General features: G+C 38.9%; 1 protein-coding gene across 10 annotated transcripts; it reads left to right on the plus strand.

Moving 5' to 3' along the window:
* The first annotated feature begins 258 nt into the window (after window positions 1-258).
* Window positions 259-25,454, plus strand: MARCHF7 (membrane associated ring-CH-type finger 7). 10 transcript variants are annotated; one of them, XM_051810426.1, is made up of 11 exons: window positions 446-513; window positions 1,495-1,589; window positions 6,101-6,257; window positions 10,747-10,905; window positions 13,000-13,162; window positions 14,779-14,913; window positions 16,499-17,615; window positions 17,879-18,048; window positions 19,261-19,370; window positions 20,508-20,621; window positions 24,347-25,454. In XM_051810426.1, exons 3-11 carry the CDS (start codon window positions 6,111-6,113, stop codon window positions 24,530-24,532), a joined length of 2,301 nt encoding a protein of 766 aa, XP_051666386.1. In that variant the 5' UTR covers window positions 446-513; window positions 1,495-1,589; window positions 6,101-6,110; the 3' UTR covers window positions 24,533-25,454. The 10 variants fall into 10 exon arrangements, with proteins under 10 accessions (XP_051666380.1, XP_051666383.1, XP_051666379.1 ...); XM_051810429.1 differs by lacking the exon at window positions 446-513 and adding an exon at window positions 22,410-22,458 and having other exon boundaries at window positions 1,498-1,589; XM_051810420.1 differs by lacking the exons at window positions 1,495-1,589; window positions 6,101-6,257 and adding an exon at window positions 22,410-22,458 and having other exon boundaries at window positions 259-513.
* The last annotated feature ends 588 nt before the right edge of the window (window positions 25,455-26,042 follow it).

Here is a 26,042-nt window from a genome sequence, read left to right on the forward strand (position 1 = left end):
TTCCAGACCGGCTCCGCTCTGCGGGAACCGCGGCTCCGACCGGGAGCGGCTCCGTTCGGGGCCCCAGCCCTGCCCCTAGGCCCGCCCCCGCCTCTGTGCCCCGCCCCCGGCCCGCGCCTCGGCCCCGCCCCTCTGCCCCGCCCCTGTGCTCCGGCCCCGCCCCGCGCCCCGTTCCCATCCCCGCCCCCGCCCCTATGCCCGCCCCTCGGCCCCGTACCGTGCCCCTTTCCCACCTCGTGTCCCGTTCCACCCCTGTGTCGCATTCCCGGCCCTATGTCCCGTTCTCGGCTCTGTGAGCGCTCCCGGCCCCGCCCCCGCCCCGCCCCTGTGCGCGCTCCCGGCACCGCCCCTGCCTCGCCCCCCGCGGGTCCTGCCGCGCCCCCGCAGCTCTCGCGAGAGTCGGGCGGGCGGGGCGCGGCCGTGTCTGGCAGCGGTGGTGTCGCGGCCGCCATTGTACTGCGGGTCCGGCGCGGCGCGCGCGGAGCCGCCGCGGCTCCGAGCCCGCCCCGGCAGGTGAGTACGGACCGTCCGCGGCGCCCGCTGCGGCCCGGCCCGGCCCGGCCCGGCCCACACCTGCTGCGGGGCCTGGCACGGCCCGGCGGCCACGCGCCAAGGCCAGGGGAACCATTTTGTGCCGTGCGGGGCCCGGCCTCGCCGCCCTTCCATCCGCTCTCGCCCCCACGGCCGCTTGGCTCCGCGGCCGCTTTCGGAGCGAGGCCGTGTGGAACACACCCGGTGCCCCCCGAGCAGCCCCTGCCGTGCGGGCCGGGCCGCTCCCCGCGCGTGGCGGGGACGGTGCGGGGCCTGGGGGCTCTGCGGGAGCAGCCCCGCGCCACAGCACCGGCCGCTGCGGCCCGGGAGCCGCCGGCATTCGTAAGTATTCTTGCTGCTCGCGGGACTCCTGAGGGGCTGCTGAGTTATTTGTCAACCTTTCTGCATCGAAGGTTGAGAAAATACTTCGAATGAAGAATTGCACAGCCTCAAAGACGCGAACTCCATCTTGTTTGTCATAAAAACGTGATTGTGAGTAAACACTGAGGAAGACACGTGAGCACAAGTAGCTTGGGAGAAGGTCTTATGAATAGTTTTATGTTAAACCACACAAAAACATGTAGATGTGACAGTTTGAGTCTTAGGTAGAAGTGTCACTTCATAGTTCCAAGCTAGAAGACTTGGATTTAGGAGCTGGTAGTGAAGCTCATGCTTTCCTCTGGTAGAGGGTACAGGAATGCTTAAAAGCTTAAAGCTAGAAAAGTTAGTAGAAATCGTGGAAGCTGGTAAATATTTTCCTTACTGCTAGACAAGACTGCCTAAAACCGCTCCTCATATATCAGTAGAGAAGGTCTAAGTAGAAGAGAAATATTTGCTGTCTGTTATTTTTATCTTTTGAAATTGCGTTGCTTTCCCGCAAAGAGTTCTTGAATCTTTTCTGTCTTTGTTATCTCTATCCATGGCTATGTTAGGTCTAGTTGATGTTTTATAATGTCGTTAAAGGGATGACATCAAGAAGGGCAGGACATTTGAGCTGTGCACTCAAAATAGGCTGTTCAGCTCCACCTCCTGTTACAAGTTGGTCATCTGTTTCACAGGTATGACTTTAAAGTTTTATTTCAGAACTTGGTTTCTGACTGAGTCTTGAGAGACATCACATGTTATTCTAGGAGCCACTAGAGTTTCCAGATTTTTTTATGAGGTTTTGATTGCTAAGTAGTGTAAGATAGCATAAGCTGATGAAATATGTTGCTTTGGTGAGAAGAGTGCTTCTCATCCTGCTATATCTTTTCTCATTTCTCTGTTGTTGGTTACCAGAGTGAGTACAGTCAAAATAATAGAGAAGCCAGAGGTGTGTTTTGCCAGGATAGTGTGTTGAGGTTTCTCAATGAAGGACACGACAGGTGTGATATTTGAGTAAGATGTTCTTTTTCTGTTTGGCAGCGGCAGGCTTTTTCATCAGTTCAGACTGCAGCACAATTTCTATTCTTATATTATTAGTAATTCCTCAGAGAAGTAGATTAAGTTTTTTGGTCTCACTACCTTCTGTGTAAATGGAGGTGAGTACATTGTCATTATAGAACTCATTACAGCATGTTAATTACCACTTGGGGTTTGTTGAATTCCTGCATGTGTAAACAAAATGCTTGAGGTTTTAGTTTGAGTGCCTTTGTACTCATTCAGGAAAATCCTTAAGACACTGATCCTGTAAAAGGGAACCATTCTCATTCTGAAATACTGTATACAAGCACAATATTCCCCTTGCAGACAAGTACTAGTGTGGCTTTAATAATGTGGTTGATTTTTATTGTGAGACCATTGTCTGGTTCTGTCCTGTGTTCTCTGATAGCTTAGCATGTTCACCTTATTTGTGACCAACCCCATTGCATAAGCCTTGTATGTGTTTTGGGTGTATTCAGCCGAACTGTGAAGAGGGTTGCTTCTCAGGCTTTCAAGGTACAGTGCTTAAAATGCTTTTCAGAGAACTCTGAACACCCCCTGCCAAGAGACCCCTTACTGGTGTTGATCACCAGAGTTGAGATGCCTAGATCTAGTTTTATCTGGCTAGTAAATTCATGTCATGGCTCCATTGACTTCAGTTGCAGCTCTGTCCAGCTGGGTAAGACAGGAAAGGCTGAAAGAGTTGGGGCTGTTCAGCCTGAAGAAGAGAAGGGTCTGGGGAAACCTTATTGCACCCTTTCAGTACTTAAATGGGGCCTGTAAGAAAGATGGGGACAGACACTTAGTAGAGCCTTTGTGATAGGACAAGAAGTAATGGTTTAAACTAAATTTGAGGAAGACATTTTTTACGATGAGGGTGGTGAAACACTGGCACAGGTTACCCAGAGAGGTAGTGGATGCTCTGTCTCTGGATATATTCAAGGTCAGGTTGGACAGGGCTTTGAGCAACCTGGTCTGGTTGAAGATGTCCCTGCTTATTGCAGGGGGGTTGAACTAGATGGCCTTTAAAGATCCCTTCCAACCAAAACTATTCTATGATTTCTGCTCATTGGATTGCAAGTGAATTTTATGATGGATGGCCAGAAATTGAAGAGCTCTTTGGTTGTGATTTTTAAAAAAATCAAATCTTAATTGATCTGAATGACATGCTCCATATCACTGAATCTTTGTTGAAAGGCAAAGGTAAAGTCCAGTTTCCTTGAACAGAAGTTCTTTGCCTAGACCATAAGGCCTTTTATTCAGCGTCTTTTCACTTCTGCATCAAACAAGGCAGGATTTCTCTTGCCTTTTCTTGCACTACTCCAATTGATCTTTATAGCAGATCCTTCTCATTTGCTGGCTGAGGTCAGTACTGCAGAAAAAATGTACAGTTGTATTCAAGAGATTAACCATAATGTGTATGCATAAACTGAAATTAAAATCTTGCATTTTCTAGTGTACTGCCTTAATCTTATTTTAACGCTTTTTTTATGTGTGTAGTTTCTGGAAGTTTCCTTTTTTGAAGAAACATAATATTATATAGATAATATCATCCTGACTTACTGGGGTTAAAATCACAGCCTGTGCTAATTTACAAGATTAGGCTGATGGATAACATTGTCCTCTAGGGGTTACCTTAGAAAGGAGAAAATTAGTCTTGTGCCTGTGTGTGTCTGAAGAAGTAATTTGCTAATTTTGGACTCCATTTCAGCTTCTGGAGGTAGTTGGTTCTGGTGTCCACTCTTCCACCCTGTCCTTTTCAGTCTGAATGCCTGTGTTTTGTTTGTTCTGTGGGTGGCAATTTTATCAGTATTAGATGATCTCTAATTTAGTCTTGAAGCTGTTCTTACACTTCTTTATCCTCCCCTGGTTCATCTAGACATTATTTTCTACCAGTAAGAGCTTCCATCCCTTCTTCTTGAACCTTTGTGTTTTCTATATGTGTCTGTGTCTGACTTTTATCTATATTATTTAATTTGTCTGGTTCCACACCTATCTGAAACAAAGTGATTCAAAGTGATTCAGAAGTAAATTGATCCATAATAAAGGGGATAATGCTGACACTCTGTCAAGTACTTAGTGGTACAGAATTGGATCTACTATTCTGTGTGTCTGTTCCTTATATTTTATATCAGGGTAAAACACAGACAAACAGTGCTTTGAGTGTCAGATGTCATCAAGACATACAGCTGTCCTGTCCAGCATACACCCTCATCTGTATTACTGTGACGTTATTTTAGTTTCACAGTTTGCGACTTTGATAGTTACTTTTTCAAACTCAGTGCAGCTTCATCCAAGTACTAGACTTGCAGTGCACATTAAGGCAGATTACTCTGAAGCTTAAATTACATTACAGTTTAGGATTGCTGCATTTTATTGCACTGAGGATCCACCTGAAATGATATAGCTTAGATTGTTAGATTTTCCTTAATTTCTTTTAAACTTCCATGATTAACAGTTTCTTCTGAACTTTGAAACACTGCTTAGAACATTCTTATTGATAGAGCTGTGTTTACAACTTGAGAATTGCATAAATTGTTTAATATTTACCTTGGGATTTAAATGTGATCTGGGAAATTTAATTAATTAATTATTTCAGGTTACTAATGCAAAGTTAGACAAGTGAGAATTTCAGATTCCTGACCAGATCTTTTTTAACTGATGATGTCTCTGGCGAATACTAAGGGGTTGCTAATGTCAGAAGCATGGTCTAGAAGCTGATGTGCTTCTCCTTAATATAACCCAGTACACAAAAATAAACAGTTCCTTGATGTGCTTTATATTTTAAAAGTCCTACTTGCAGGATTAAGCATTTAGGCTACTTTGTGTTTTGAGGACTGTTGTAAAGCTGGCAACTAAACATGCACGAGAACAGTAGTTAAAAAAGTCCTCTTACGGAAATTAACCTCAGCTGTCCCAGCTATTTGGTCAGTGGAGTTCTGTACAAACTGGCTTTTGCCAGGTAGAATATGTAATGCAGCATGACTTTAGCAAAGATTAGAAGTCCTGAGTATGTGAACTCAACTTGAAACTGCAGCCAGACATGAGGTACATCAGGATTGATGCAGCTGCTTTTTGCAGACAGTGGCTGAACTGTGGAAAAAAGTGTACTTTGCTGATGGATAGGGTTTTTTCAAAAATTAGTAAAGCTTACTCCTATTCTTAGAAGGTTAAGCCAGAATTTTACCACTTCTGCAACTCACCTTATACCAATGGAATTCTTGGTCATCTGTTTGAGTGGATAGTTATCATGCTGCTCTTCACTGTGTACTCAGTTCACATGCTATGCAGTACTGTGCCACTGAGGATACTGCAGTTCTCTTAAATTTTTTATTTAAGAGCTACCTTTTGTGTTCTGATTCTTGTCTGTACCATCCTGAGGAGGAAAAATCTGTGCATATAAGCAGGCCAGTTAGGTAGCTATCTGGAGTTTTAGAGAAACACTAACTCAAGATACTATTTCAAGGACAAGGTTGACTATGGGGTCACTTCACAGGGGAAAAAGGCACCAGCATTTCTTTTGAAATGCCTAGAAATATCAAAAGAGCAAATAAATACTCAGCGAGTCAGAGTTAAATTTATATATGCACCTGTGAGATAGCATGTGCTCCTTTGCATATGTTAACTTGCATGGGAGTTATCCTTGGAGAAGTTAAAGGCAGGGAGACTGCAGGCATGGTTTTTCTCGGGGAGGCGAAGTTTCATGATTTTGACCCTGAAAAATAAGTCTGAATATAATTTCTGCAATTACAAAAATGTAATACATAAATTTAAGAAATCTGAGTACTTTCTTTCTGACTCATTTTGTGTTAATATGAATGCTGTGGAGTTCTTAAGGGAGTATATTTATATATTTTATCTATATATATTAGGGATATATATGTAATATTTATAATAGTAAGAGTATATTGTAATAAAATAAGTATAGCAAAAGGGGCTGTATTTCTAGTTTTCTAACATGGAACGGGAGGAGATGTAAAGAAGAGGTTACAAAAGCTAGGGTGAGAGCTCGTTTCCCCGTTTTACTGATGCACAGTCAGACCAAAGTGCTGTGTATTTAATATTCGTATGTGTGAGTCATATTTATGTTACACTCAGAAAGACTATGCCTGTTTTGCATGAGGTCCCTGCTTATAGGAGAAAAAATAATCAGTGTGTCCTTGTACAGGATACAAAGAATGGAGTCAAAACCCTCAAGAATTCCTCGCAGGATATCTGTTCAGGCTTCCAGCTCTTCCCTAGGATCTAGGACATTGACTGGAAACAGTTTAGCTGGTGCATATAGTGCAAGAGAATCTTCATGGAGATTAGAATCTGGATACCAGGTAATGTGTTTTTTTTTCTTTTTGTAAAGTATAAATTAATTTCAAGTGTTTTCTTGGTTTTTTTTTTTAACCAAGAAAAGCCCCCAAACTCAGACAAAAAAATTCTAAAGTACAAGAATTTAATTAATAACCAGGCCAGTGACAGTAATCTGTGAACTGGTAGTTCTATAGATCTATTTTTACCTGCTTGTGTTTGTAGCTGCACCTTTAGAAATCAGCTGTTTGATGACTGAAGGGGCATCCTGATACTGTGGAACTGTTTTGGCCTGAGTCACTGCCATTGTAAACCTGGCTAAATGGAGTTTTCTGTTGAAGGGGAGGGTGAGGGTTTTGTTTGAACTTAGATGTGTATAGGACTTTACCCCTGATGTGTTGATGATGCAGAAATTACAGGACTGTGTTTTGAGTTAATGAGGCTGTGCCTCTCTGCAGCACCTCCCGTGTTTGCGTTTTGTGAAGGTAAGAAGAGGAGCTTTAGGCTCCCCTCAGCCTAAACACTTAGCATGTCAGTGTGCTAGTGCAACTGGGCTCTGTGTGCCATAGACAGGACTGAGGGAAAGGCCTTTGGTTGGTTCACATGCAGCATTTCACACTGACCAAACTGCTTTCTTGGGGGCAGGGAGCCATGCTCAAGAAGAAGTGCTCACACTGTGCAGGTACTTTCACTTTTGGAAGAGTATTATGGGAAGTAGAGATTAAACTACTTTAGAAATTACTTTGGGCACTTGGAAGCCACAGATAGCAGTTCAGCTCAATTACCTTGGTAGTTCGCTTCTGCTCCTGTCAGCAGTTCTCACCTCAGTTTTGGGCCCAGAAGTGTACGCCCGTTTTGATCTTTGAAATTGCAGAAACTTAACTCTGTGATGAAATGTTCATATTTTTTAAAAAAATCGTTATGAGTTTGGTCCCTGCTGACAAGCTATCTGGAACATTGTGTTACATAATGCCTTTTTCAGAAACAGTTTTACAAGTAATGGAACATTATTTTTAACGTGTGTTACGTTTTTGTTATCTCTGGCGCACACACACGTTCATTAGTATATAGGCTATAGGGAATGTGTAAGGGCAAGCAATCATCAGTTGGTTTTGGTTTTTGGATTCCCCGGTGTTTTTCACGGGCTGGCTGCTCTGCAAAACCAAATCAAACAGTCTTACTCTTTGTAGGAATTTATGGACACCGTCCACATGCAGTGTACATATACTGAAAGCTGTTGATCAGAAGATGAGTCTTCAGCTGAACTGGTTCTGTGAAGTTTGATGTGTTACTACTGTTAAGAAATTTTAACACAATGTACCTTACATTATTTAGTTTATTACACAAACTGCGACGTGTTCACTGCACTGCGTATTCTTTTGACTATTTCCTGTTGAGCAAAGTGCTTCTAATCTGAGGAATGATCTTTATAACATTTAGGGGAAAATATTTGTATAGAAGATTATGTTGTATCCCTTCTTTCCACTTTGAGTTCATAGAAGGTAGTCTGAGACCTTGTTACACAAGACTAGTGCTTAGTGATAAAAGCATAGGGAAGCTCCCTCTCTTGACTAACCTTTGGTACTTAGAGAGCAGGTAGGAACAAATTATATTAGTGCTTGCAAATTAAGATTACAGAGACTGGGGCATGAAGAAACAAATAGTCTAAATAAGATTAAGTCCAGTCAGATAGTAATGGAAAGGACAGGTGTTTTCCATTTGTTAATCCATTCAGAAGCCTACCTTAAAATATTTAAGAGCTACTTCAGTTACCAATCATTTAAGATTTGTCGTTCATAAGAAAAAACGCATAACTATCGGTAATGCTTTGGGTATAAAGATGAAAGGGAACTTGGGGATTTGGCTTTTAAATACAGAGTAATTTCTGTAGAGAGAATATTTGATTGTAGCTTAACTCAAACTTTTGGGACAGAGCAGTCAAAATTTGAGTATTTGGTTTTGACTAGGCCTAAAAAAAATAAGAAAGGTTTCTATTGTTCTCTTTACATTTTTTTTTTTCATATAGGTGTGAATTCTTGTATGTCATGCATTTCTGAGATCAGTCTGGGGACTAGCCTCTGCTTCTCTGAGTTGGCAGAACAAAGAGGTTTATTGTAAACTAATCAGATGTATGTGATACAGTTGTTTCTAGGTGATTTAAAATATAAAAATCAAATTAGTGTAATGGTATGAGAAAAAAAATTCCTATGCTTTATGTTACAACATAGTAAACATTTTGTGAGAAATGAATTTTAAGGTGGTTTTTTTTTTTATGGGAGGATAGTGTAAAATGTAGTGTATAAAATTTTTCTGGATGTTTTCCCCATCACATTTTTCTGCTACTTAGACCCCAGATTGACACCAAAATAGACTAGATTAGGTAGTGCTTTAATTGTTAAGTACTAACAAGGGATGTTAACTAGTCTTAAGGTAAACTGAAGGAAGAAAGCAAACTGATTTTTTTGTTGTTGTTGTTCATTTGTTTTGGTTTGTTGTTGTTGTTGTTTCAGATATAGCAATTGGTTTGAAGATTCCTGACATCATACCTGATAATCTGCTTTCTCTTAAAGCCACTTTTTTGATTCCCAGTATGTTGCTTTTTTTTTCTCTCCGTGTTGGCCTTGGGACATCCTTTAAAGAAATGAGCCCTGTGCAGAGGTACCACAGCTACCAAAAGCTGCTTGGCATTAGGATGGTATATGATGTGGCTCCATGACTGGGCTTTCAGAGCTGTGCTGGTCTGAGTGTGGTGTTCTTGAATTAGGGTCTTTAGCATGGTGATCCAGACACTTAAGAAATTCTCACATCTTCAGAATCTAACAGTTGGAAAGAAAAGGGAAAGGCAGGTATTTCAAGATCAATTAAGTCTGCAGGTATGGCTCATAGTAAGGACATTTTAAGAGAGCTTTGCTTTTATCTTCAAGTTGTTTAGTCTTCTGCCCATACGCTGATTATCCATATGTGAAATAATCTGGAAATATGATGAATCCCACTGAGACTTGAAAATATGAGGATTAATTTTGCTTGTGAGAACGATGAGCCGTGAATATTTCTTCAACTTTTTAAATCCCAATCCTATGATTTTTAAGAATGGTGACAGCAACTACTGTGTTTGTAGTATTAATAGCGTGTAGAAAGAGAATGGACAAATAATCACTTAGAAATGCTTCTTAGTGTTAATAAAATGGTTGGATTTCTGTTATTTCTATTGATTTTATTAATCTCAATGATTATTCTATGGAGCAAATTAAATTGCAGTGTCTTTCCTCAGTTATCATCTATTAATTGAAATTCAGTGTAACTGGTAGTCTAGAGCCTCGTCCCTTAGGTTCTCTTAAAGACAGACATACTTTTATGTTAAATAGTTCCTGTTTTAGGTATTAGAAACTTGCCTCAGTAGCCAAGGGGAGGATTAGAGCTCCTGATTTTGGAAGAGAAAACACACAAAAAGAGAACAGTTATGGTGATTGCCCTGCAGACTTCCTCAGACTTCAGATAATTTGAGCACTTTGTTCTCAGGAAATGCAGCAAACTCTGTTTATTTGCAGGACTGTTTTGCCAAACAGTCTTCGTCTGTTATGCATCTCAAACTGTGGAATCAATATTTGTGTCTGAAATAGGCTACGTAACCCATTTACCTTATTCTGAAGCCCCACTGGTTTTATACCCAGTGCTGTTCACTGTTTTATGGTGATCTTCAATGTTAGTGATTTATAAAAAGCTTAGATGCATAAAAGCTTCAATTTTGTAATGAAAACCAGAAATTTATTATTGCCGCTTGTATGAAATGTAATTGGAATTAATAATGATTACTTTTCAGTCCTTCACTACCAATAGCATAATGATGGATTATTAGAATAGACTGCAGAGAAATAAAAACCTTAAGTAGTGGTAAAAGGGAAATGTTTAAGAACTGGAGAAGATACTGTGTAATTTGCAGGAGCGTTTTTAAGGTGACATAGTTCACATTTGCTATACAATCTATTTTCCTTGGACAGATCATGCTCCTTATATAAAAATAATTATTTGTTAGTAGGCCCCAAAACATTATTTTTCTTCTTTCTCCCCACCTCTTTGCACCACTCTTTTCTGTATTAAAACCGATGGCCGGGACAAGACAGGTAGCTCAGGTGCGTTTGTCGTCATGGAGACTTCTACACATGTGGGGTTTTTCGCATAACACTTGAAAAGTGAGGGCCTTAATTCTGCCCTGTTGTTGCAGTATCTAAGTTGGGATAATGCCTCAAAAGCTTTACACTTTTTGCTGTCTGGCCAAATGAGAGGACAGATGAAGGAACTGATCATTGCTATGAAGTACTTTAACTAAAAAAATCTTTCCTTTTGCCAGTGCTTCTCTCTTAAGCCTGTTTCATTTTTTGACTATCCCTTGGGGTTTCTTACTAAAGGTTTCCAGATGCGGTACTACCTCCACTTCCCTGTATTTTCAATATTCAGAGCAGATACTGAGTTGATTGTGAGTTACAAGATGCATACAATAAGTATGTTGTTCTTCAGGAACCCAGTGTATTGAATAGTTCCAGTAGAGACTGGGGAATTGGAGAAAGAGATACCTGCGAGACTCCTTGGAAGCTTTCAATGTCCTCTCCAACCCGCTACTCAGGGACACTCGATCATCCACGTTCTGGAAGATTTTTGGGAAGCAGGAACAGATTGGTGAGAACTGTTAATGTGTAATACCTGAAAAAAATATTTAAACCCAGGGTTTTACTTTAGTCTTCCCAATCTGACAAGCAGCTAGCAGAGGCTCATTGTAATGTTTCTGGGTAAGTACAATATTACTAAGCCAAGATGGAGCAAAAGCTAGAAGATAGCAGTGTTAAGAAATTATTCAGAGGATAAAAATAGTAATGCATATTAGTTTTAGTAAGAGTTAATAAATAAATTTGAAGCAAGTGGCTCTGCAAATGTCCATTTAAAAAGAAAAAAGGAGGGGGTGATTAGAACCTGATATGTTACAGTCCTGTGGATGGCAACATTAATATTATTTATACTCAGCTTGTTCCATCAGGTATTTCTAGGGGATGTGGGTTTTGGATGGTACCAGTTCTGTGAGTGAAGCAGGTGAAGACCTGCTTTAGGAAACTTAATTGTGGAGGTGTAGTTTATAATCTGCTTGTGCTTACTGATGTGCTGCTTGCATTATACTGTGAAAGAAAATGGAGGCTTAGTTGTTTACATGAGATTCAAGGCTCAGGCCTTAACAGCTTGTCATAACTGGTTTCTAGAATGTGCCTTCGTAACTCCAAAAATAAAGCAGTTAGTTTGTGCCATGCTTATACATTGTAGAGTGACAGTAAAACACTTCAAATTGCTGTAGCAATATTAAGGTGGGAAAAGCAGAAGACTGTGAGCAGCTTTGATGGGATGGTAGTGAACAAGTAAAAATTCTGCTCGTTTTCTGGATACATAAGAGTGCTCACATCTTTAAAGAGATATTTGTTTTCTTAGTGACTTGTAGGTAAAGACACTGAGATAATGGGGAGGGGGAGGGAGGAACTAGTGTGCACGTGCTGGCCTTCAGGGGAAGCCCTGGTCAGTGTACTTAAATGCAAATGGAATCTGGTTGTAAGTGGTCTACATACCTAGTTTAATTGGCGCTATAGAGTTTTCAAGATGAAAATCTTTTTTTTCCCCAGTAAGGTTAATTTTTCTCTTAAAATTAAATTTAAGGAGTGAACATGGCAGAAGGCATTCAGAAACTTCCACTTCTCAAGTAGTAAACAATTAAAAAATAAATGATACGTTAAGTAGAGGATTCATGAGGGAAAATAACCTACCCTTGTATTTGGTTTTTGTTGTTAGTTTCTGTGTCTCCCTGTCTGTCTTGTATGATGGGATGAGAGAAATATCTAGATACTTTTTATTTTGAAAGAGTTGTGGCTTAAACTTAGTAAAAACCATAATAAAATAACACCCCGCAGCTATAACATATACTCCAGTTTGGTTGATCCTTAAAGGATCTTGGTTGTAGATAAGTTTTTGGGGAAGACAAACAGCTCAATTGAGCTTTATGATTGATCTCACCTTTTTTTTTTTTTTTTATATATGAAAAAATAAACCCCAAACATTTCAAATAGAAAATGAATGCCTTGGCTGCAAGTAACTAGACAAACAGCTTTATAGGCTATCCCAATTTTTTTTCTAAGTACTGGGATACTAGTTTCTGAAAACTGTTTTATTTCAGTGCTGTACACTGCAAAAATTGTTTTGTACCTGTTCTTTACTCTGAACTGCTTCAGTAACACTTGGGCTTATTGTAATCAAAATATACCTGTTTCAAACAGTTCACTTGAAGCTCACTCCTTAACTAATTGTATTTTACGTTGGTAAAAAAGAAGTTGGAATGGTTAAACTGTTAAATAAAATAATGTTGCTGATCGATTTTGGCTATGTCTGGACAGCAAGATTATGTTCCCTTGGAGATCTGTAAAGCTATATTTGATTGTGTTGATATTCCTGGCCTCTAAGATCCTATGATTTTTTTCCCCTGTAAGTCACATCAATCTATAAAGGAAAAATGATACTGAATGTCATAGGAACTGGCTTTTGTTGGTAGGACTGTATTCAGCAAACATGGAAATACTAATCAAGAGTGCAAGCACAACTCCTGGGTTATTTTTAAAGAAAAGGTTTTTGTATCTAAGACTTACTCTATACTATTTTTGTGAGTTTTACATTACATACACTTTTGTTCAGTGTAAGCCCATCTGAAATACTGTGTAATTTATTTTTTTAATGTTATTTCAGTCAACATCTTCTTCCTCTCATTTTACATCTGGGTGTTACGGTGAGTCTGAGAGAACTCAGGGAGCATATTCAAGACAGCAGCAAGACAGTGATTCAAAGAGACCTAAGCTATCTTATACATCTACCTCTTCTGTGAGAAGTAATGGCTTGTCTGCCTTTTCAGGTGAGAGGTTGATTACTTGAACTGAGTTACATCACAATTGTCTGAGTAGTGAGATCAGGTTTTATCAAGTTTTAAAAGATTTGCTTTGAAATAGCATACCTTTATTATTCTTAAATAATAAAACCTTACACCTATCAGAAGAGTATGTTCATAATGACAGCAGTATCCCAAGTACCAAGAATGCTCTTAACGTGGTCTTTTGAAAACCCAGCTGTACTCATGTAATTTCGGAATTATTACCTGTACCCATTCCATTTGCAGTAAAGCTGAACCTCGTGGCTCACGTATGTCTTAATTGGTTAATATTTCAAGGAAAGAATGAGTGCAGCTGCTCTTATTTCATGAGTCTAATTGTCTTGGTACATCAGTGTGTGCCAGGGAGTGCAGAAAAGAAATCTTTACCATATTTAGCAATATGTTCAAGCACAGTGCCATGGCTGGTTAGAGCACTGTGGGTAGGGGTCAGGGAAGAAAGTTCTTTTTTTAGCAGGGCCTAAATTCATTCTATAGGCCACACAAAAAGAAATTTTCTAAGAGCTCTTACATGAAAACCCGAGATTTTCATTAAAGCTATCTTAAAGTAAGTTGGTGAAACTTGGATAGACAGGATTTAATCAATATGCCAGCAAAAGTCTAAAGCTCATAAAGTAATGGTCAAAAACTTACACTAAAAGTATTTCTAGAACATTTTGAAACAGACCATTAGTTTCATTCAGATTACCCTTATGAGCATGGATTAATGTTATTTTTATATCTCCTTATGGTATGGAACCTCACAGCCATCCAAATAAAAATAAGTTCTTGCTTAAAACCCAGTATTAATGCTGCTTTCTTGCTCTGTTAATAAGATGACAACTGTTAATGTATCTCACAGTGGAGTAGGACTGTTTGTCTTTCCATTTCTAGATTGGTCGGTCATTACACTGCTGACCAATGAATGCTTAAATTAGATTTCTAAGTTAGCAATGAACAAAATCAAGGTGAATTTTTCAGAACCATTGAAGAACACTCTTTTGGAACAAGAATTTTGTTCACAGCTGAAGTGTGTACAGTTCCCTATGTCGTTGTTGGAACTGTTTGTAGAAAATAAGATCCCTTTTGACACTGAATTGTTTTACTCTGTAATAAGTACAGTGTTAGTAATTGTTCCTAAAGTTGTGTCTAAACTACATTTAAGCTTCAGCTGTCTTTGTGGAAAATGAATTTTAGAAGCATTTAGGTAGCATCAAGTAAAAGGGCAGCATTTACTAAGTCTCAAGCTGCTGTTTTTGCTGTATTGTGAAACGTGTGTAAGAACTAGCTACCATTAGGAAACAAGATGCTACTTCTCTTCCTCCGCTGTCCTGTATGAGTGTTAACAGGTTTGACTCTTCACAAAACTATTATTACTTTTCGTTTGGTTTAACTTTCAGAACTAACTCACTGCAAGATTAAGTGTGTGCCAGGATCAGCAGGGTGCTGCTTATTCTGGGCTTTATATTTGCCACTGGCCACTTAATCAGTTTAATGATAATGTTAAACTCACTGTTGATATGGAATAACAAAAATGCATGTGCATGTGCCAGCTTTAATGGATGATTACCAAAACAGGGGATTTATTTACTTATTCTTTCTAGATTCCTCATGGAGATGCAGTAGGATTCCTAGATCTTCATCAGTGATGCGAAGAGAGTTAGAAAGACGAACAGATCTGTCTGTTAACAATGTGGTGGATCCAACCTACAGAAACAGTGACTTTTCACCTTCAACATGTATGTATTGTGCAACTGAAAGCTTGTAAACCTACAGTTTGTATGCCTTTTAGTTTCTGAACATGTTCGTAGAATCACAGAATGATTTGGTTTGGAAGGGATCTTTAAGCTCATCTTGTTCCAACCCCCTACCATGGTTAGGGATACCTCTCACTATACCAGTTTGCTCAAAGCCACATCCAACCTGGCCATGAATGCTTCCAGGGATGGCACATCCACAACTTCTCTGGGCATGTTAATATTTTACTCAAAACACAAACTCAAAATATCTTTTTAATTTTAAGGTATCCTTTTAAATAAGGTTAGTTGGCTACTTGGCATGCATTGGCCAAACCACCAAAGGATGTATGAGTGGTCTACCTTGTAGATGCATTCAGTCATATGAAAGTGGTATGGGTACTCACCACTGTAACTGTGTGATTAGTTAGTAGGACTCTTTTCTACTTTGTGTTAAGATCACTTTGTATTTAGGTATGGGAAAAGAAATAATGTTAATTTGACCCAGGAAACTTTTTTCTTAAAGGTGTCCATGGTATCTTATCTCTTTTCATTTGGGTTCTCAAATGGGTATTAGGGAAAACCACTAGACCACTGAAAATAGAAAGGAATGAACAAATACTTCACATGAGGCAAGAGGTTTGTCTCATGGCAAATGCTGGGACTAGTAAGGACTTCTGTGCTGTAATTTTCACTTTCTGTTCAGCGTGTTGTGGCCTTCTAGAGTTTTTTCTGGGGAAACTCATCATCAGTCTCGATCTGCCACCTTTTGCAGATGTATTCAGTGATATTTTTTAATGCAGAAATTTTTTAAAATGTCATTTTTATAATTGTAGAAGATAAGCAGAAAGGCTAAAAACTGGTTCCAGATTTCAGCCTGCAGTCTTGCCTCAGCAGAGGAGTATATTTTAATGCCATCATGCTCTACACTTCTTTATTAAAGTGGACAGTTCAGATTACCTGGTAGAGCCTAATGGGAGAAGTGGATAAGTGAACAACTTTGCTTTGTACTGTCCATGCTGCATTTCTAGCAGTAGTGCTGATATTAAGTGCTATAAAGATAACTCGTGACTGTGTTCCCTACTGTGTAATCAAAACCGTATGGTGGATGCTTGGCGTCTGTGCAGATGTTTCTTTAGTTAGAATCTGCCAGATGCATAAACCTCAGGTTCAGCAATAAATGGTGATTGCAATGCAGAACCCATAGAAAAAAGTTACCAAAACTACAAACATGAAAGGTTTCAATTCTGGAATCATAGAGAGCTTCTGTTTCCTACCTTCATCTACCTATGCTTGTTCCTCCTCCCCCCCTTTTCCCACCCCCAGCCCCCAAATCTAGCCATTTGAGGAGGGAAACTAGCTGATTTTAGCCACCTCAAATGATTCATGTAGTGTTAATTACAGTTCAGCTACAGTGGAATTCTTCTCAGTGTGTTGAGGTACTTAGACAGTATTTACAGAAAATACACTTGTAAGAATCGTAGAATGTTTTGGGTTGCTTGGAGCCTTTTTGAGCCTGACTGTGAATGTTTCCTGATGTGTTAGAATGCATCTTGTCATAGTGTTTTCCTCTGCTTTTCTACAACAGATCTTCAAGACAGGCCTACCTCTTCATATGCAGAGGGAGCAAGACCAAAAGAGAACTCCTTAAGCACTTTGAGGCTGAATGCGTCCGTGAACCGCCAGTTGCCTTCTGATCATCAGCCATCTTTTTTCAACAGAGACTCTAGTATGAGCTCTTCGAGATCCAGCTATTCTTCGAGACAAAGGAGAAATGAATTGGAATTTCCCCACAGGAGTGTGCAGCCAGCATTTTCGCTTACTGCCATTAGAGATGAAACCCCTTCCTCAAGTGGTTCTGAAAGGGTTTTATCTTCCCAGAGGTCACTGAATGAGCCTGCAGCTGACAGTGAAGGGAGGCGCACAACCAGGCAGCTGCTGTCCCGTTTAGCATCTAGTATGTCATCTACATTTTTCTCTCGAAGGTCGAGCCAAGACCCATTGCATACAAGATCATTAGGCTCTGAAGAGTCAACGGTGGTCCCAAGAGTTCAGGCTTCTACTCTGTCAAGTAGTAATGGAGCTGCAACTCCAGAAGTTCCAGGACTTCAGTCATCTGAAGCTTCTCAGGGGTTTAGTTTTCTTGGACGAAGATGGGGTTTATCAGCAGTTTCACAGAATCGCAACTCTGATTCAGATGGGGAAAGCTACAGACCAGACTCTGAAAGTAGGAGCACGGGATCCTGGTTGTCATCCTCTTTGAGGAACAGATGTACACCTCTCTTTTCCAGAAGAAGAAGAGAAGGAAGAGATGAATCCGCAAGGATCTCTACCTCTGATACAACTGCTAGATCACAGCATGTCTTTAGAAGGAGAGAGTCAGGTGAGGAGACCTCTCTTGAAGCATCAGGTAGCCCTCCTCGGGCTTCTGTTAGCAGACCACCAACACCTGCGGTGTCTGGTATTTCTAGAGCTACTGCCTCCCCACCAGATTCAGCCCACAGTAGAAGAAGTTCTGGAATTCTGCCCGGTTCTCTCTTTCGCTTTGCAGTGCCTCCAACATTAGGAAGCAGTCTATCTGACAATCTTATGATAACTGTAGATATTATACCCTCTGGCTGGAATCAGTCTGATGGACAAGAAAGTGACAAGTCTAAAGTACCGCCTTCAAGAGATCCAGAAAGACTCCAGAAAATTAAAGAGAGGTAAATTAGTAACTTTTTTTTGAGATAGTAAAATGTACCTGTCTTAAGGTGAGAGGGCTTTCTGCACTTGTGATTTTAAAAGAAAACTTTTCTTCAGAGCAGGCGGCAACTCAGTCCCCTGTCACCTGTATTCTCACTTCTGTCTTCACAGAAGCTCGTTTTAATTCTCTTAGGTTTGAGAACAGTTCGATAAATAGAATTTTCATTATAAAAATCTTTCATGAAATGTGTTACAGCGTTTATTGGTATTTCTTCCTATTCAGCCTGCTTTTAGAAGATTCTGAAGATGAAGAGGGTGACTTATGCAGAATCTGTCAAATGTCCTCTGCAAGTTCTGACAACCTTTTAATAGAGCCATGCAAATGCACTGGAAGTCTGCAATATGTTCACCAGGAGTGCATGAAAAAATGGCTGCAGTCCAAGATTAATTCAGGTAAAGCAGACTAGACCAAGGTAGACTTCTGGTTGTATAGGGAGGCCTATCAGAGGGATTACTGAGGTATGTAGTTGAAAATGAGCAGTGGGGACAAACAACAGTGTGGCACTTCCAGACTTACTGTGTGTCTGTGCAGCTTCTCATGTGAGTAGTTCCAAGAACTGTATTTGTTGTTCAGAGAATTATTAGGGTTGTCTACTAAGGTATTAGACAAAATATAACATTGTAGAAGTGTAGCTTTAGAACTACTCTGTCACTTTGGTTGTACAGCTTGGGGTGGAGTTTGCTCCCCACCCTTCCTTATGAGTATGGTTGTGCTTTTTTGCAAGACTTACATAGCCAAGCTGACTGTAGCAGAGCAATAAGAATTTGAAAATCCAGAAATGTTTTTCAATTGTAACTAGACTTAAGTACTTTATTTTTTTTAAACATACTAGCTCTTGTTCAAGGCACTTTAAAACTGCTTGTTCAAAAACTGCTTCGAAGTGTGTATATAATTTTTTATGAAGCACTTCAGACATTGCACACTGGGTAAAAATTTTTGTAATAAATTGATTAACCAGTTTATAACTAAGTTATCTGCAGTATTCTTAAGACTTAAAAATAGGTGGCTTGGTAGAAGACACAAAAAGCATGGAATACTTTTTACCAAAGGAAGGTGCTAGCATCTGTTTGCTTTTTTACTCAATATCAGAGGACACGCATCAGAGTAGGGCTGTATTAGAAGCCTCAGCCTATAGAAGAAATTAATTTGAATTTAACTCTGTGTAAAGACATAAATCCCCCATCAACTGTTCGTCTTATTGCTTATGGAGCAGCTTGTTTTAAAACTGGTACTTAAGACAAAATGTTACTCTGACAATGACTTTGAGCTGTTTTGGTATATTCATTCTTACTTTTGTGTGCATTTGGATTACACAGTAGAATTCAAAAAGCCCAAGAAGTGATTTTATGCCAGACTTGCAGTAAGAGGCTTGTCACATCCAGAATGAATGTGAGGCAAAATAGGTGCAGTTGTATAGAGAACAAACATTCCACAGCATTTAAAATCTGACAGTAGCAGATGTCACTACATTCATATTAGAGGCTTTCTTTTCTTCTAACCTTGCTCTGCAAAATAAAGCAAAAAATTATACTTAGAGTTTGCAATGTTTATACGATTGTGTCATGGGTTGTTGAAACTTGACACTGAGTTTCCCTCCTCACCAGGTTCTTCTTTGGAAGCAGTGACAACTTGTGAATTGTGCAAAGAGAAGTTGCATCTGAATCTGGAAGACTTTGACATTCATGAACTTTATAGGGCACATGCAAATGAACAAGTAAGTATATTTTACTTAATTTGGTAAGTGTTGGTTTAGTGCTGAGAGGGCAGCCTTCTTTAGAGAAGGCAAATGCATCTCTATTTCAGAAGGACTGTTATGCATAGAAAGTAATGTCAACATGGAACAGATTTTTCTCCTCAATATTCAGACCAATTCTATCTTCCTGCTGTGCTTCCTATAGCTGAGCTTTCAGTAAGTGTAATGTATCTTTTTTCTTAGTTGCAGATCTGCCATCTAGCTTTGCAGGCCCTTGTCTCTGTCACATAGGTGCAGTGTGAATTCTATTACAATTAGATTGAATTTCACATTGTCATGAGCTGTCTTTGCTTTTAGCTGCTTTTAGCTAAACACACTTAGCAGTTGTTTCAAATGTACCATTACAAACTTTTTTTGTTTCACTAAAGTGATAGAAACTAACCTATTTTCTAACAGCTTCTGACTGCTCCTTCAAGTTGTTTCCTAAATTAAAAATAATCAAAGGCCATTATTTAGAGTAAGTTCTTACCCTAGTACTCTATCACTTGGGACAGACTGAAATTTTCTTGGCTTTCTTGAGGGTGCCATCATCTTATGGTTTAATACTACTGATTATTGGTTACTGTCACTATACTTTAATAGAAATAAGAGCTTTGAAATTTTTTCCTAAAGAGTTGACTAAATTATCTGTTCAGTGCTAGCATTTTTAAAGATTTTCTTAATCTTGGGGAAAGGAATTTCTCAAAATATTTAACATCATAGCATTCTTAAAATATATATGTTCCTTTATTTTGGCTTTCTGTAAAGCATTGGGATCACGGAGAAGAAGCCAGAAATGTTCATTAGTTTTATTTTTCTGAGTGATATAATACTCTGATTCTCTCCTCTAAACTAATCATGCTGGCTGAGATTTAATTTGTAGAACTCTATTTATCTTCAAGGGTAACATGTTAAATCTGGGGTGGGTGGGAAGAACCAGAAGTATAAGCAGCTTTTCAGTAATTAAAATTTTTTTGTATTTAATTTCCCTAATTCTCTTGGAACAAGTAGAGATAAATATATAATGATTCCAGTAAAATCTCATTCTTATTCTACTTTTTGAATCATATATGCAGACGTATTACTGACATTCTGAATGTTTCTTTGATCTCCTTTAAGGCAGACTATGAATTTATCAGCTCTGGTCTCTACCTTGTAGTGTTGTTACACTTATGCGAGCAGCGCTTTTCTGATATGTTAGGAACTGCCAATGAGGCCAGCACACGTGTCAGAGTAAGTATGCACTGATTTTCTGGCAGGGATTGTTACCTTGAGTGACATAGGAGCTAGATACCCAAGAAATATGCTTTTTAAAAAACTTTTAGGTCTAAAATGGGCTGGGCTTGTCAGTGCACTCACACCGTGTTTACTTTGAAACTCGAGGTACTGCATTATTGCAGTTACTGTGTTGCAGAACGCTTTTTGTCAAGGTTGTTGGTCATTCGTTGGTTTGCATGTACCTTGTCGTGATCGTTGGGAACTTACGCAAAACTGGAAGGTTAACCTCTCCCTGTACAAAATATGCAGTTAAGAATGTTGGACTACCTGATTTAATTTTTCTCATTATGCCAGTCTACATTGCAGAGGTCTAGAACTTGCAGTGGTTGTCTTATGGACTACGCCTAAATCTGTGCTTGACTATGAACGTTGTGAAACAGACCATAGCTATAGTAGGACTTTTTTGGCATTAGTCCAGACTCCTTTTAATTGTGTTTGACTGTACTCTTGTCACTTAAATGGCTTGGCATAGAAACCTGGTAAGTGCACATTTTACAAGTAAGAGATCAGCATACAGAGTTCTTTCTGCATAGTGACTCACTCAGAAATCCAGTATTCTACATGTTTATTTGATACTTGATAATGAATCAGTGCTCTTAGTCAACTGAGCTCCTTGAAAAGCTGATAATTTTGGGTTTTTTTTACTTGGATACAGAGAAGTGACAATATTAGGCTTATCCAATGGGTATTGGAATGGTTGACTGCCAGCAGGCATTAGGCCTTTGGGGAAGAGGCGGGACTGTACTCTAATCTTTTAAGGTCTTAGAACAGTGGTCCTCTTTTCTATGCACTTCTAATGTAGAACTTGTATTCCACCGTCCACAAATGAAATGTGCAGTTTCCCTGGTGCGAGTGTAGAGATATATAAAAGACACATAATCTAATACTAGCCAGCATCCAGTACAGTACAGCTTGAGTGTATTACAGAAGTTGTTTTTACTGGATTTTCGTCAGAGGAGACATTACATACTTCAGTGTGTGACACTGCATTTTAACCCAGTGAGAGCACTGATGCTGCCATTTGATACTGAGCATACAAGTAAGCAATGAAGACTCATTTTATCTGCTCTGTCTCAACATCTGGACTTTGAAACAGTGATGTAGATTGCCAGTGATTAAATTAAACCACTTGGCTGAGACATGTTATTCCTAGGGATTTGGGGGTTGGGTTTTTGATACCATATGCTTCCAACATTAAACTACCATCATTGCCTAATAGTAATCCTGGTCTTAAAATTCTAAGTGTAAACAAAAACTTTAACCGTATTCATGCATTTTTCATTAATCTCATTCAGTCGAAGGACTCTGTTTTGTCATAATAATACTGAATTAAATAAAATGGATCCAACTAATGCAAGTCCTTACCATGACTATGTTTTTCTGCATTACAGTTTTTAGGAATGGTATTCATTAAACTGGCACTTGTTTATATTTGCTGCTTTCAAAGCTGATGTGTTTTACAGACTGTAGAACATGAAGATGATGCCACTAGCTGCTACCAGAAACATTTGACATAGAGTGGAAGCTGAAATTACTGTGCAGTAGCAATTTGAAGTCTAATGTGTGGGGATTTATATGAAATTTTGCATTGATTTTTGTAAGTTGGGCAAATGGGTTAGGGTAACCAATATATGGCATGAAGCTTTGGGATGTAAAAAGTGAAGAAAACTTTGCTAACTTGTTGCAAATTTCTGCAGATACCTTTGCAACTTTTAAACTACTTTCTCTCTGCCTTGTTTCTAGTTTATTAACCTTGCAAGAACTCTTCAGGCACATATGGAAGATATTGAAAGTAGGTGCTTCCCCTCTTCCCCTCCCCTCCCATTAGATCAACTCAAAGCTAAATGAGTACAATCCTGCTTGCCAAGATTCATGATATGAACATAATTACTGAAAACTTTACTTGACCCAGCAGTGCTTTTTCCATCATCAGTAGAACTATTCCGAGGGGGAACCAGCTTTAATTCTCCATGATTAATTTCCCAATAGCATAGAATTGTTTAGACTACAGAAGTGTTATCTGCTAGTGATTACAAAATTCCTTACTAGTTACAGTTGGTTATTGTAATTCTAGTAGTACCTAATTATGGGATTAGTGGTGGACCTTTAGGTTGTTGCCTTTTACAGGAGTCTTAGTAGGAAAGAAATATTTAGAGTCGAATTTCACTGCATTTAAGTTACATACTTCTTTTGCCGTTTTTTCCTCTTCCCCTTCTTTTTTTTGCCTTCTCCCTTTTCTTTTTTCCATTCACATGCACTTTTTGGTTGTTTGGATTCCTTGATCAGACCTACCACACCTCATGAACGAGATTTAAAGGTTGCCAGTTTTTCATAAAATTCTGTGCTCTATACAGACCCACAAAGTGATTCTTCCTAATGCTGTCAGGCTCTGTGTTAGAGAAAAGGTGACAACATTTGAAAAAAAAATCAAAAATTCAAAACTTTATGTTGACTTCTGGTAAACATATCCTGGATCTATTTCTAGGCATGATGAATAGGCAGTAGAAGGGTAGTTGATCTACCTTTTTTTTCCCTAGCATGCGCGTGAATGTCTGTTGACATTCAAAGTTTGTATATGAATTTTCACTGCATAGGATGCATTTGAAGTACTGTAAGGAATGAGGAATGTGTGTGTGTGTGTGTGTGTGTGAGTTTTAGTTCAAGATGATTATTGCATCAGAGCAAGGTGGGCTAGAGTTCTGAATTAATTCTTAAGTTATGTGCATCCTTATTAGAGTAAAGATTAACCTTAATGAGTGTCATTTTACACCTTAATTTAGTCTATATTTGATTCAGCCTTTAACTTGCAGGTGAGGAATACTGAGTTTTAGTTTTATCACTGATGCACTTCAGTTACATTTGTCTGCTAAGAACTGAAGAAGCAAGGAGTCAGGCTTTTCTTCTTTTGGTATTCAGGGGTGGAACAAATTACTTCAGTGTAAATACTTTCTTGCCTGCAGACTTTGCTTAAGAGGACCTACTAAATTCCTGTTACAGACAAGCTAATGCTTTGCAAACCTGATGTAGATGTGTGTACTGACTTTTCTTTCGTAGTCGACAAGTATGTATTTGTCTCTTTAATTCACTTTGCAACAACAAAATCCTATGCACATGTGGGCTTCATGTTCATCTTGCATATGGTGAAAGAACAGGGCTGGAGAGAAAAGCTGCTTCCGAGTAGGCCCAAGTTGCATTAAGCAACATATATATGTGTATATATTCAAAAATTTCAGAGTCTTTGTTCAGATGACTGAATCTTTCAAGATATTTTAGTATCCAAATTGTTAACTTTGTGAGTCATTTCTTTCCCTGGTTTTGGGTGCTGCTGTCATGGATTGAATATATCCTCCTCTGACTACTGTTGGAATTAGCCACTGTAAACACTGCATAAAAGTTGAATCTCTGGCTTAATTAGGTTTTCTTCCTTTTACTTTGAGGAAGAAGAGCAGGAGGACACTGCCTTTTGTACTGTTGAGTTTTGATTTGAAAATGCTATATTTTTCAGACATGAGATGCATTTAAGAATTAATCTATGTGATTGGTTACACCAGGTTTGGGTGGGTATTACAATCTGTCATTTATTATTATAAAATTACCTTTATTTCCTCTGCTCATCCTGAAGTGCTTTAATTTCAAAGACCTTTGTCAGGGCTTCTGATTATACTGTGTTGTTCCAACAGCTTCTGAAGATGATTCTGAAGACTGATGCTGGTAGACCTTTCATACTGCAAGAAACAAATGGAATTGCTGCAGAAATGCTGAACTGGCAAGAACAACATCAACATGCATTTGTTTTATTCCTCTCCTTAGTAAAAACTGCATTGAATATCCCTGTAGTTTTTGAGGCGTTGTTGAATTCAAAATAAACTGCTGCACAGTGGAACTCTCAGTGGACTTGAGAACTACTCAGCATGTGTGAGGATTAGATACATAGAAAGCAATTTCCCATTTTAAATTATGAGGATGATGTGCTTTGTTTTGGAGGACATCAGATTTTGAATATTTAAGGAAGCTTTATCTCCCTTTGTGTTTCCTTCTTACTGTAGTCAGATTTCTGGTTTTGTCTTATCGAGCTTTGCTCCTCTGCTGGCACTAAGTGGTTATAGTGGGCTTCAAGGGGAGGGTGGGGATGTCCATGTACTGAAATAGGTTTTGTTTGGGTGTTCTTAAATGCCTCTTTTGCCACATCATATAATAACTGATTGCTTCCGTTGTTAATAAATGAACAGGAGGATAAGCAAGATATTGTAGAAATTGTTTGGGTTTTGGTTTATTTGAAGATTATTATTTAACTCAAAGAGCAATAAGAACTTGCAGTGGTCTTTTAATACTTGGTGATGGCTTTTTTATGTACCAGTTTGGAAATTGGAGATTATATTTGATATCATGTGGCTGTTCCATTATGGAATATTGCAGGTGTAAACTCTTGCATTTCAGCATTCCTAGCAGATATGCAACTTGATAAAGACCTGAGGTTGTTCAGTTTAATCAGAGTTTTTTTAGATCCCACCTTCACTGTTCAAAGCACTGGTTATCAATGTGTTTTCTAGTGTCGTCACTTCTTTATAAATAAAGACAAAAGAGGTATGCATCTCTACTGGTATTGTCCATTTTATTGAAACATGGATATCTACCAGAACTTACACTTGAAAACATAGAAAGCTGTAGTCTGTGGTATATCTTTACTAATGTTTATAAATTCTTATGCGGATATTTAAGATTGTTTCTGACCATTTTGGATTGAAATGCTTTATATGAATGGTGATACAATAAATTCTCATACATGTATTGGAATTGTATTTCTTACAAATTTATGTTAGTTTTTTAATTACCACAGTAACTATGTATCTGCAACAACTGCAATATGTTGAAATGCCATGAGTGTAGTTTATCGTTACATTATGAAAAGCTAATTTGTGCAGAGGAAAGGATGTGCCTTAACAGCTGAAATGAACTCATGTGATTTTTAACAGTTAACTTTGCTAGAATTACATGAGATGGCCTATCATCTGTAAGATTTGAAAGAAAATGGAGTGCAAATGAAATGGCACGTTTCTGTGCCCATTCTGGTAACCTTAGGCATTGGAATATTCAGTGACAACACTTAGAAGTATTATTCCAGCAATTAGTTGAAATGGAGCTCTGGGACATTTATCTGAAAAGTGAAGGTCCAGGCATGTGTGAAAATGTTTCTCATTTCTGAAGAAAGTGAATTGAAGTTTATAAAAAAAATGTTCAATCCTTTCTTAGTTGGTAGAGCTGAATAAAATGTCGTACAATGAAGCAGTCAGTATTTCATATGCACTCAATACATTTAGGGTTACAAGGATGAGTTCTGATAACCTAATAAATTGATGACTTGAAGGATATTTTTAA

This window comes from Manacus candei, unplaced genomic scaffold (genome assembly GCF_025592945.1).
Source record: "Manacus candei isolate 608988 ecotype Guabito, Panama unplaced genomic scaffold, ASM2559294v1 h1tg000077l, whole genome shotgun sequence".
Lineage (NCBI taxonomy): Eukaryota > Metazoa > Chordata > Aves > Passeriformes > Pipridae > Manacus > Manacus candei.

What these genes read in the sequence shown, in the direction of transcription:
- MARCHF7 (XM_051810419.1), top strand. Translation starts at nt 274, where the DNA reads ATGTCCCGTTCTCGGCTCTGTGAGCGCTCCCGGCCCCGCCCCCGCCCC. An exon ending in TGACTTTTCACCTTCAACAT is followed by an intron (nt 14,914 to 16,498) that starts GTATGTATTGTG and finishes TTTCTACAACAG; the next exon opens with ATCTTCAAGACAGGCCTACC. An exon ending in GGGCACATGCAAATGAACAA is followed by an intron (nt 19,371 to 20,507) that starts GTAAGTATATTT and finishes ATCTCCTTTAAG; the next exon opens with GCAGACTATGAATTTATCAG.